The 13,006-nt window shown below is 45.1% G+C and overlaps 1 protein-coding gene across 1 annotated transcript; it reads left to right on the top strand.

Moving 5' to 3' along the window:
• The first annotated feature begins 451 nt into the window (after positions 1-451).
• On the top strand, positions 452-11,220 carry LOC139174487 (chemerin-like receptor 1). The gene is made up of 2 exons (XM_070764897.1): positions 452-556; positions 7,148-11,220. The coding sequence occupies exon 2, from the start codon at positions 7,218-7,220 to the stop codon at positions 8,286-8,288; it is 1,071 nt and encodes a 356-aa protein (XP_070620998.1). The 5' UTR covers positions 452-556; positions 7,148-7,217; the 3' UTR covers positions 8,289-11,220.
• The last annotated feature ends 1,786 nt before the right edge of the window (positions 11,221-13,006 follow it).

Raw genomic sequence — 13,006 nt, 5'->3', positions numbered from 1 at the left:
AGACTAGAGGGACCATGAGGTCTTTTTTCTGCTGTGTATGTTTCTATGTCTCTACTACATTTTTTGCGGTGGCTTTTCACACCCTTAACCGCCCGACTTGATCAGCGCACATGACGTATGTCGAGTGGATTCAATTTAAATCACCCCGGGATCAGCCCTCCCTTGTCAAAGGACACTCCTCTCGAAGGCTTCCATCCCACAACATTTCTCAACTCTTAGTCCCCTGCTTCTAGGGAATCGTTTTAGGAGCATTCTTGGTTCGGCGGCATTGGCAGCTCGCGATGATGAAACATGTCCATCGTTTTTCACGGTCTGGCATAGCCGCAATCGTTCCGAGCGACCGTCTTCAACAGTGGAGAGATTCTGCATGATCGCCTCAAACAGGAAGAGATTTTCCTCAAGTTCCCCTTTTGGCAGGAGTTAATCTTAGCCTTGGATGAGGTCCAAAATCGCAGCCGGGCGGAGAAACCAAAGCGACAGCTGTGAAGTCTGCATTTTCTTGTTAAAGGGAGCCCGGAGAAATACAGAAGACTTAATTCCTGCAGCTTAAAAACAGGTAATTTCAAGGTCTGATCCAGGTCAACACCACTTTCTGGGGAAAACTGTGGGAATTCCAGAACAGCAACAGTCTTTTCCTTGTCTACGTTGTTTCTGGATGTGTTAGACTGTCAAAAGTTGGGATAGGTGTGTTTTGGTTCACTCTTTATTGAGCGGGGGGTTCTGCTCACTCGTTTTATAGCTGCCCAAGAATGAAGCATGGTGTGATTGGACCGTCTGACTGAGTGTTATGTAGGGTTTTTAGTTGTACTTTTTAAAATATATTAGATTTGTTCTATATGCTTTGTTTTTATACTTATTCTGTTTTCGGAGAAGCGCAGCATACAAATCTAATAAATTGAATTGAAGTTTGTGGTCTTGTGGTTTCACATGACAAAGTGTTTGATTGTGATAAGCGGGTAAGTCGTATTCCAGCATGATTTGCTGATCTGATTTTAACAGCTGGACCGGATTGGAAAAACAGCTTGATTAGAGCTAGGTGTATACGTTTTCTAATAATGATGATAATGAAAGAGTAGTAGATGCTTGGAACAAACCTTCAGCAGACGTGGTTGGTAAATCCACAGTAACTGAATTTAAACATGCCTGGGATAAACATAGATCCATCCTAAGATAAAATCTATGCATCTACGGAGAGGGGCGGCATACAAATCTAATAAATAATAATAATAAAAATAAAAATACAGGAAATAATATAAGGGCAGAGTAGATGGACCAGGAGGACTTTTTCTGCCATCAATCTTCTATGTTTCTAAATATGTTAAAGGGTTAAATAAGGTTCAGGAGGGAAGTGTTTTTAATAGGAAAGCGAACACAAGAACAAGGGGGCACAATCCAAGGTTAGTTGAGGGGGAAGATCAGAAGCAACGCGAGACAATATTACTTGACTGAAAGAGTAGTAGATGCTTGGAACAAACTTCCAGCAGACGTGGCTGGTAAATCCACAGTCACTGAATTTAAACACGCCTGGGATAAACATAGATCCATCCTAAGATAAAATACAGGAAATAGTAGAAGGGCAGACTAGATGGACCATGAGGTCTTTTTCTGCCGTCAATCTTCTATGTTTAATATAATCACACTTGCAAGACAGCTACGTAGAACTCGGTGACACTTCTCCGTTGTACAATGTACACAAAAATAAGGGGCATTTCTCTCTTCGCAAGAAGCTCAAGTAGCTTAACTGGAAGTGACTTTTTAACAAAGAACTAAGAAGTAGTATTTACGTAACTTTTGCTACCTGAGCCAAAGAAGGTGCTTCTCTTTCAGGACTTCTCTTGTTTTTTTTTCTTTTGAAGACATTTCGCTTCTCATTCAAGAAGCTTCTTTGACACGATAGTGTGGAAGGGAAGGATTTATCTTCCTTGCAGACATCTGTCCATTTACATCCTTCCAGAGGGTCCTTGAAGCCCTCGGAGGTTTATCTCTGTCCTCAAGGTCACCTGAATGGTGCTCCCGATTCCTGTAATCTGCCCCCCCCTCTGGAAATCCATTCCTATTTATTTAATTTTATTTATTTAAATTAATTTTATTTTATTTTATTTTATTTTATTTATTAGATTTGTATGGTGCCCCTCTCCACAGACTCGTGGACACACCATTCAAAGGATATCCCACATCATTCATAGCCACTCCGAGTCTTCGGAGAAGGGCGGCATACAAATCTAATAAATAAAATAATAATAATAAGGTCCATCCCAAATTGTACAGCTAAAAGTCAGTCAAAGACTTGAGCTGGAGGATCGAGAAATTCTACTGACTTTTCCCTAACTTCCCACCTTAAAAAACAGAAAAGGATGGAACATAATTCGATAATTCAAAATACTCAAGTAATACTCAAGGCATACAAATCTAATAAATAAATAAATAAAATAAATAAAGTGATTCCAATTTGTTTCTTGTATGATTCTATATTCCAGAGACCTCAAAGACGTGGCTAAATTTTGGTACCATATTTTTCAGAGTTTAAGATGCACCTAGATTTTACAGGAGGAAAACAAGGAAAAGAAGTATTCCGAACCAAATGGTGTAGTAATATATTGTTTGATAAAATACCAGTGTAGCAGAGTACTTTTTACAACCGTCTACACTTTTTGCAAACTTCAAACTTGACAGCTTTAAGACTTGTGGACTTCAACTCCCAGAATTCCTCCTCCGGTCATGCTAGCTCAGGAATGGGAGTTGAAATTCACAAGTCTTAAACTCCCAGATTTCTTTTTTTTTTTTAAATTAATTTTTAAATTGATTTTTATAATATAGAACACACACACAATATATGACATATAACATGTGCTCAGTGATTGTGGCCACCACCAGACAATCAATCATACCCCACCACCAGTTGGGGGTATTTCTTGTATAAATCTTTTAAACCCAAGAGTGAAATATTTCTTTACATGTTATAGAGTGATTCCAACTTGTTTCTTATAGCTTGGTCTCGGATCCTACTCGCCATATCTCGTCTTACGAATTCAACTCCCAGAATTCCTCCTTCAGTCATGCTAGCTCAGGAATAGGAGTTGAAGTCCACAAGCCTTAAACTTGCCAGGTTTGGAGATTCTTGCACCCCTAACCCCTAACCCAGGGGTCTTCAAACTTGAAAGCTTTAAGACCAGTGGACTTCAACTCCCAGAATTTCTCCTCCAGTGGTTACATGGATTAATTAGAAGGCAAAACTCCCCCATTAATTTTTTATTATTTTATTATTTAGATTTGTATGCCGCCCCTCTCCGCAGACTCGGGGCGGCTCACAGCAAGATACAACAATTCATAACAAATCCAAATATAATTTAAAATATTTAAAAAGAACCCCATTTTTCTAACAAACACACACACAAACATACCATGCATAAATTGTACATGCCCGGGGGAGGTGTTTCAGTTCCCCCATGCCTGACGACAAAGGTGGGTTTTAAGGAGTTTACGGAAGGCAGGGAGAGTAGGGGCAGTTCTAATCTCTGGAGGGAGTTGGTTCCAGAGAGTCGGGGCCGCCACAGAGAAGGCTCTTTCCCTGGGGCCCGCCAACCGATATTGTTTAGTTGACGGGACCCGGAGAAGGCCCACTCTGTGGGACCTAATTTTTGTGAAAAATGGGCCGTTTTTCACCCGGTGTCTTTTCTTGCAAAAATGGGGTGTGTAAAGGGTCTGGGAAGCCCCCTGGGTGCTGGGGGATAGCAAAAATGCCTGATTTTGTGAAAAACAGGAGGTTTTTTGCCATTTTTTCACAAAATGGGGGCATTTTTGCTTTCCCCCAGTCCCAAAGAGCTTCCAGACGTTTTGCCCACCCCATTGTTGCAAAAATGGGATCGGGGTGAGGCTTCAGAAAGCCAAAAATGGCTGCATTCGATGTATAAGACACACCGACATTTCCACGGGAAGGTGCATCTTATACTCTGAAAGATACGGTATATTTATTGTTGTACGGAGCCCAGAAATGCTTTTTGTGCGATGGCCAGCCATATCAATATGATAGACAAATATTATAGAAATGTTTAGAAGCATTGGATGCTACAGCTGGGCATTCAAACCCATCCCTACGAAGTAAGTCATTCGGTCTTCAAGAATTCCTGACGACCATCCGATTTTTTGATTTGACATTTCTGACATTGGAGAAGCTCCCACTTTCCGAAACCTTCTGCTTGCACCGTCAGTAGTTTCAACCTTTGAACCCCTGGGAAATGCAGAAGTACCCTATATATCTATAGGGTAGTTATAGAGAAAGATAGCACCTCTTCCTTCCTTCCTTCCTTCCTCATTTTGACCACGTCTGGTGATTCCCCTGAGCTTGGTAAAAGTTCCTTTTTCACTAATTCATTGAATTGTTGGATTAGAGATGCTGGGGTTGTACCATTTAGTGATGAATTTGAGAAACAGACATGAGAGAGAACATGCGTGGCCTGAGTGATTTCCGTCAGGCCCCCTTGAAATTATAAGTCAAATAATAGTGATTCTCGGTGGTGGCAATATGGCTATCATAAAATTCTATTGTCTTATCTATCGGGTCCAGTCTATATCCGAAACCTTCTGCTTGCACCATCAGTAGGCCGCAAGAGCCATCATGTGGCTTCCCAGATTCGCCCACGTATCTACAACACTCCATGGTCTGCACTGGCTGCCGATCAGTTTCCAGTCACAATTCAAAGTGTTGGTCATGACCTTTAAAGCCCTACATGGCACTGGACCAGAGTACCTCCAGAACCGCCTGCTACCGCACGAATCCCAGCAGCCGATAAGGTCCCACAGAGTTGGCCTTCTCCGGGTCCCGTCGACTAAACAATGTCGTCTGGCGGGCCCCAGGGGAAGACCCTTCTCCGTGGCGGCCCCGGCCCTCTGGAATCAACTCCCCCCCGGAGATTAGAACTGTTTCCCACCCTCCTTGTCTTCCGTAAACTATTTAAGACCCACCTATACCGCCAGGCATGGGGGGTTTGAGTCATCTTTCCCCCAGGCTTATTATAATTTATGTTTGGTATGTATGTGCTGTTTGGTTTTTAATTATGATAGGGTTTTTAGGTTTTTAATATTAGATTTTTGCCATTATAATATTGTTTTTATCGTTGTTGTGAGCCGCCCCGAGTTTTCGGAGAGGGGCGGCATACAAATCTAATAAATTATTATTATTATTATTATTATTATTATTATTATTATTATTATTATTTTACCATCCCAGTCATCTAAAATTCCCTCAGAGGTAGCCATTTTGCCTCAACTGAGGGAAAGAAACAAGAGGAGAATTGGGATATAAAGGACAGGAGGAATCAACGGTAGAAGAGAGAAATATATGACAAGAAGGAAGAGAAATAGAGAAAGCAGATAAAAAAGAAGGAGAAAGGGCAAAAGAACAGAGACAGACAAGAACAACTAGGAGAACAAAACCCATAAACAGTGATACCTCGTCTTACGAACCCCTCGTCATACAAACTTTTCGAGATACGAAGCCGGGGTTTAAGATTTTTTTGCCTCTTCTTCCGAACTATATTCACCTTATGAACCTGCCGTCGCTGTTGGGATGCCCCGCCTCCAGACTTCCGTTGCCAGGCAAAGGCTCCCCTCATTGGGAAACCTCACCTCTGGACTTCCGTTGCCAGTGAAGGGCCCGTTTGTAAGGTGAAAAGTTCCTAAGACGAAACAATGTTTCCCATAGGAATCAATGGAAAAGCGATTAATGCGTGCAAGCCCAAAAGTCACCCCTTTTGCCAGCCGAAGCACCCGTTTTTGCGCTGCTGGGATTCCCCTGAGGCTCCCCTCCATGGGAAACCCAACCTCTGGATTTCTGTGTTTTTGCGATGCTGCAGGGGAATCCCAGCAGGGGAATCCCAGCAGCGCAAAAACAGCCACTTCGCTGGCAATGGAAGTCCGGAGGTGGGGTTTCCCATGGAGGGGAGCCTCAAGGGAATCCCAGCAGTGCAATAACGGGCGCTTTGGCTGGCAAAAGGGGTGAATTTTGGGCTTGCATGCATTAATCACTTTTCCATTGATTCCTATGGGAAACATTGTTTCGTCTTAGGAACTTTTCACCTTACGAACCTCGTCCCAGAACGAATTAAGTTCGTAAGACAAGGTATCACTGTATAATAAGTAAAGGAGAAGGAGGAGAGAAAATGAAATGTTGTCAATAAATATAAATGGATTGAATTTGCCCCATAAAAAGGGAATGTTTTTTTTTTACACAATTAGAAAAGTTAAAAACAGATATAATTCTCCTGCAAGAAATCGTATTTTTTTTTTTAAAAACCCAAAACAACAGCACTGTTAATTTCAAAGTGTTGGTTATGACCTATAAAGCAATTCATGGCACCGGACCAGATTATCTCAGGGACCGCCTTCTGCTGCATGAATCTCAGCGACCAGTTAGGTCCACAGAGTGGGTCTTCTCCGGGTCCTGTCAACTAAACAATGCCGCTTGGTGAGACCCAGGGGAAGAGCCTTCTCTGTGGCGGCCCCGGCCCTCTGGAACCAACTCCCCCCAGAGATTAGAATTGCCCCCACCCTCCTTGCCTTTCGTAAGCTGCTTAAAACCCACCTCTGCTGCCAGGCATGGGGGAACTGAGATACTCTTTCCCCCTAGGCCGTTACAATTTTATGCATGGTATGTATGTATGTCTGTTTGGTTTTTATTATAATGGGTTTTTAATTGTTGTTAGTATTGGATTATTATTATATGCTGTCTTATTATTGTTGTTAGCCGCCCCGAGTCTTCGAAGAGGGGCGGCATACAAATCCAATAAATAAATAAATAAATAAATAAATTTATTATTTATTATTCTACCCAATCCCAGTGGGACTCAGGGTGGCTTACAACAATAAATAGTACATAGAAACATAGAAGTCTGACGGCAGAAAAAGACCTCATGGTCCATCTAGTCTGCCCTTATACTATTTTCTGTATTTTATCTTAGGATGGATCTATGTTTATCCCAGGCATGTTTCAATTCAGTTACTGTGGATTTATCTACCACGTCTGCTGGAAGTTTGTTCCAAGGATCTACTACTCTTTCAGTAAAATAAACAAGTCAGATGATACTCATTCCAATGAATGAATGATTTAAAAAAAAAGACATTTCCTAAAACATTGATTCTCCTTTTGCAGGTTTTGTTGACCGGAGAAAAATTGCCTGATTCCTTCATCCTCCCACTCCATAAGGTCCAAGGTTTTCACCATGAACGTTAATTTCACCGCTCCATGCATTTCCAATGCATCTTTGCCATCATCTCCGGATACCAAGTTGGACGTGAGCTGGCTCATGGACATGCTTCAGGTCTTCTTCTACGCCGTTCTTTTTCTGCTCGGTTCCCTGGGCAACGGAGCTGTGCTTTGGATCACAGCCCGCCAGACTTCGCGGACCATCAGCTGTGTCTGGTTCTTCAATCTAGCCCTGGCTGACTTTCTATTCTCGGTCACCCGGATTGTGCCCCTCTTGAAGAACGCTTTCAATAACGGGTGGCCCTTTGGAAGCTTCCTATGCAAAGCCAACAGCTTCATCAAGTATCTCAACATGTTCGGCAGCGTCTTCCTCTTAGCTGCCATCAGCATTGACCGGGCAACTTGCGTCGCTTACCCAATATGGACCAAGAGACACCGGGACAGCCGCTTGGCATGGGTCACCGCCGTCGGAGCTTGGCTCTTGGCCATTGCCACAAGTAGCCCTTTCTACCACTACCGGGGCATCAAAATTGACAAGTCTAACAAGACCAAGTGCTCTTTTTCGCTGGAGGGAAATGAATCCGCCAAATTGGTCGTCTACATGTTGAGGCTGATTTGTGGGTTCCTGGCCCCCTTCGCCATCATTGTGGTCTGCTACGGCATCATTGTGGTGGTGTTGAGGAGACGTCGGGCGTCCATCCGTTCCAAGAAGCCTTTCAGGGTCATCTTGGTTCTCGTGGTCACCTTCTTCCTCTGCTGGGCACCCTATCACATCTTCCTCATCCTGAAGTTGGCGGACGTGAAAGGCACAGGGCTTTCTGTTGGCCTCCCGCTCTCATCCTTCCTGGCTTATCTCAACAGCTGCGTCAACCCTATCCTTTACTTTTTCATGGGCATGGACTTCCACCGAAAGATGAATCTTTACACCATAAGGGCTGCCTTCAGGAGAACCTTGTTCGAAGACAGCAGCACCTCCTTTAGGAGCAAGTACAAGAAGGAGATGACTTCCTCCAGGGAGGAGCTACCTCGGTCTTCTGTAGTCCCACAGGTGCATTGCAAAACTTTAACGCTTCCAAGTTCGGTTTAGGAAACTCATGTGGAACTCACAGGTGACAGGTGAAGAACATAGGGATGGAAGGGACCTTGGAAGTCTTCTAGTCCAACCTCCTGCTCAAGGCAGGAGGCCTTCTACCATCCCAGTCAAATGGTGGTCCAGTTAACCTCCAGCGATGGAGCATCCACAACTTCTGAAGGCCAAGTCGTCCCGCTGGTTAATTGTTCTCGCTATCAGAAAATTCCTTCTAACTTCTACCTCTGCACCAGAGATGGACCGCTAACGGAACGGCCAGGCGGTACCCTCCAGTAGCGATTTTCAGGATGCCCACAAAGCTGCGCATCCCCCAATGCCACCCACACATGCCGTCTTGTGAGATTTAGCTACTGCACATGTGCAAAAAGTGAAACCTTATGTGGAGATGCTTGTGCGACGTTTCACTGGACATTTCAGTGTTTTTCACCGATCTTTTTGCTTCTGCGCATGCGCGGAAGCAAAATATCGACGGAAATTAGATTTAGATTAAATTAGATTTATTGGATTTATATGCCGCCCCTCTCCGCAGACTCGGGGCGGCTCACAACAATGGCAAAACAGTACATAGTGACAAACCCAATACCCACCAATCCAATTACAGTTTTAGGTTAAGAAATTCATAAAAGCAACCCGAATATATATAAAAAACAAGCACACAATCAATCAAACAGCAAAACAACATGGGCAAGGGGGAGATGTTTCAATTCCCCCAGGCCTGACGGCAGAGGTGGGTTTTAAGGAGTTTATGAAAGGCAAGGAGGGTGGGGGCAACCCTGATCTCAGGGGGGAGCTGGTTCCAGAGGGTCGGAGCCATCACAGAGAAGGCTCTTTCCCTGGATCCCGCCAGACGACATTGTTTAGTCGACGGGACCCGGAGAAGGCCCACTCTGTGGCACCTAACTGGTCACTGGGATTCGTGCAACAGAAGGCGGTCCCTGAGATAATCTGGTCCGGTGCCATGAAGGGCTTTATAGGTCATAACCAACACTTTGAATTGTGCCCGGAAATTGATCGGCAATCAATGCAGACTGCGGAGTGTTGGTGTGACATGGGCATATTTGGGAAAGCCCATGATTGCTCTCGCAGCTGCATTCTGCACGATCTGAAGTTTCCGAACACTTTTCAAAGGTAGCCCCACGTAGAGAGGGTTACAGTAGTCGAACCTCGAGGTGATGAGGGCATGAGTGACTCTGAGCAGTGACTCCCGGTCCAAATAGGGCCGCAACTGGTGCACCAGGCGAACCTGGCAAATTGCTGAAATCACACTCACATGCGCATCCTCGTGTGAGAGTTCGCTTGCTGCGCATACGCAGAAGCCAAATCTCTTGCCAACGGGTGCAAAAGATATCTGCCTGATCAATAATTGGCAGACAAATTTTTACTGCCATGCTGTGGGTGTGGCTTATTTTGTGGGTGTGGCTCAATGGTCATGTGACTGGGTAGGAGTGGCTTGCCGGTCATGGGACCAGGTGGGAGTGGCTTGAACAATCATCATCATTCAAGTGAATTGTTAAGTCCTTGACTTACAACCTCACTAGTGTCGCTCGCTAGGGTGACAATTTGCTTCGTGTTTCCCGCGCTCTCCTTCCTGGGTCACCCCCCCCCCCACCTCAGGCTGGGTAGCTAGGTGTTCTGTCGGGCTCTGGTTTAGTTTCAAAGCGGGGGGAAATCAGCACACAAAAGGTCAAAATCAGCAAGGCAGGCACGAAACACAATGATCAGATAATCCTCCACAATGGCCAAACCCACAAGCTGCTATTTATAGCAGCCTCACTAATGACCACAGCCCCACCCAACCACAGGTGGCCTCATTTTCTTTGATAATAATCTCTCAGTTGTTGCTGCCTATGCATCGCTCTCCGCATGCGTGGCTGTATCATTAACTCTTGTTCTGAATCCAAGGAGGAGAGAGATAATTGATCTCCTTCTGAGCTGTCTGCCACACTCTCCTCCTCTCTGTCACTCATGTCTTCTTGGTCAGAGTAGCCTTCATCAGCAGATTCCACCGGAGGGGGGGGGCAAAACAGGCCTGCAGCATGTGGATGTCTCCCCCACATCCACAGTCCTTGGGGCAGGAGCAAGGCCAGAGCTAACCACAACACTAGGCGAACGGGTGCTGCCAGAAGCATAAATGCTGCCAGCGCCGCTTCCACCCACGTCTTCTACTTGCACCTCAGGCAGGAGGTGGCTGCGTGAGGCTGGAGGGGAGCCGCGCAGGAGAGAGGGAAGCTTGTCCGAGGCCAGGAAGGAGGAAAGAGGAAAAAAGCAAGGAGCGCCGACGCAGGAGAAGGGGAAAAAAATGGGAGCTGAGCCTAGACCAGTAATCCAGGAAGTGAGAGCCACTGATTAGATGGAGCTGTGCACGCATCTTCATTTCCGCCGGTGGAACTGTGTTCCACCCCGTCCTGCCTGCTGCCCACCCCTGTGCCCGATGGGACAGCACCCTCGAGGGCACACCGGTAGTGCCAAAGATGGCACTCAGGACCTTTCTTTAACAAGCTCCCCCCAACCCCCAATTGCTTCTTGTCCTGCCCTGTGGTGCATTAGAGAATAAGAGGCTCTGTAGTCCGAAACATGAAGAAAATAGCAGTTTGATGGAAGGGGACCCATTACAGCCATCGCTAGAGAAATACAAGAATTCTTTTTTCTGCTTTTATTCCATCCACGCCCGTCTGAACTGTTGATGTTTTCTGGACGTTATGAAACTATAAATACTTCTGTGCGAAAAGGGGGCCTTTACTTCCACCATGAGCTTCAAATGACGGGTGTTTGTTATTTTTTCTTTGACGTTGATATAAACTGATACGCAAGCCATATTTGTACATCTCTGTCTTTGGAAAGCTTATTCAACCGACTCTGCTATTAGCAGCCCTGCCCGAGGTGCTTCTAATTTTAACCAAAATATAAGCCATCATGTAGCATTCCAAAATCGATGCTTCTGCTTATTATTTTATACCGAAGGATATATGCGAGGGGTTCCATGGTTGTTATGGGTGGAGAAAAATAAAAATATTTTTTTGGGAAAAATAAAATCAATGTTAAGAAAGCACAAAAATTAGATGCCTTTTAAAAAATATGTTCTGTCGGGCTCTCTGGTAGAATCCTCCCAAAAATTCACACGTACAAATTTCAGACACACACACGTTTGAAAATTCAAAACAATGTTCTTTATAATGAAAATTCACTTAAACCAAGCCCTCTTTTGGTATAGCAAAGAGCACTTGTCTCCAAACAAACTGGTAATTGGTACAAGTCCCTTATCAGTTCTGTGATACTTAGCTTGCAGCCGTGAGGCAATTCACAGTCCTTCTTCTTTCACAAAGTTTCGAAGCGGGGAAAAATCAGCACACAAAAGGTCAAAGTCAGTAAAGCAGTCACGAAACACAATGATCAGATAATCCTCCACAATGGCCAAACCCACAGGCTGCTATTTATAGCAGCCTCACTAATGACCACAGCCCCACCCAACCATGGGTGGCCTCATTTTCTTTGATAATAATCTCTCAGTTGTTGCTGCCTATGCATCGCTCTCCGCATGCGTGGCTGTATCATTAACTCTTGTTCTGAATCCAAGGAGGAGCTAGAGAATTGATCTCCTTCTGAGCTGTCTGCCCCACTCTCCTCCTCCCTGTCACTCATGTCTTCTTGGTCAGAGGAGCCTTCATCAGCAGATTCCACCGGGGGGCAAAACAGGCCTGCACCATGTGGGTGTCTCCCCCACATCCACAGTCCTTGGGGCAGGAGCAGGGCCAGAGCTAACCACAACACAATATAAGGGGAATATGTCCTTTCAGCTAGCATGCAGTGATTGGCTTGGCTGGCAGGGGAGTTCTGGGAATTGTTATGACCCTCCAGCAGTGAGGAAGTTGGGGAGGAACATGGGCCACTCCTAGAGCCTGGAGAAGACAGAGATAGACCCAGGTCCCTCAAAATGTTATCATGTTCTTTTGGAGTCAGAGATAAGTGCAACTGAAGAACAGCTGGAACCCATTGCCAATGTGAGTATGCCACTGAAGGGCTGCAAATTTTTTTTACCATCACACTGTGGGTGTGGCTTGCTTTGTGGGTGTGGCTTGCCAGCCATGTGACCAGGTGGGAGTGGCTTACCAATCATGTGACCAGGGGTGTTTAAAGGTCATGTGACTGGCTTAAAGGTGGCCTACTTGACGTTGGGTTTGGGTTAGGGTGCCTGGTCTGTCCTCGCCTCAAAGAAATACAATTTCCCCATCTATTTACTGTTGCTGAACATCCAAAAATATACTATTTAATTCTATGTATATGTGCCATATATGTACATACATATTACACACTGGCACACAAAAATATACATGATCTACTACTCTGTTTCCCCGAAAATAAGACGTACCCCGAAAGTAAGGCATGTCAGAGGTTTTGCAGAATTTGCTAATATAAGGCACCCCCCGAAAATAAGGCGTAGTCAAGTTTACATACGGTATGGTGGAAAAACATATGGTACCATTCAAAGCTGGTCATAGTGGTACCGTAATAATGTGGCGTCCCCTGCTGGCCCCTTCCATCGCTTTGTACCATCCAGTACAGCAGACACAGTCTGCTGCTGTCTCACCGCCATTACAGTCTCCACTACAGTGCGTAGACTGTAGCTCCTCTGGTGGCCGGAAGCTGCAACAGCGGGAGTATACTGTTGTACCATATAAGTGCCGTCGTTTGTGTGTGTGGGTGCCATCCTGACAGGT

This window comes from Erythrolamprus reginae, chromosome 11 (genome assembly GCF_031021105.1).
Source record: "Erythrolamprus reginae isolate rEryReg1 chromosome 11, rEryReg1.hap1, whole genome shotgun sequence".
Taxonomy (NCBI): domain Eukaryota; kingdom Metazoa; phylum Chordata; class Lepidosauria; order Squamata; family Dipsadidae; genus Erythrolamprus; species Erythrolamprus reginae.
This window is presented reverse-complemented; position numbering and strand designations above follow the sequence as displayed.

Coding starts and splice junctions, on each gene's coding strand:
- LOC139174487 (XM_070764897.1), top strand. CDS start 7,218: ATGAACGTTAATTTCACCGCTCCATGCATTTCCAATGCATCTTTGCCA.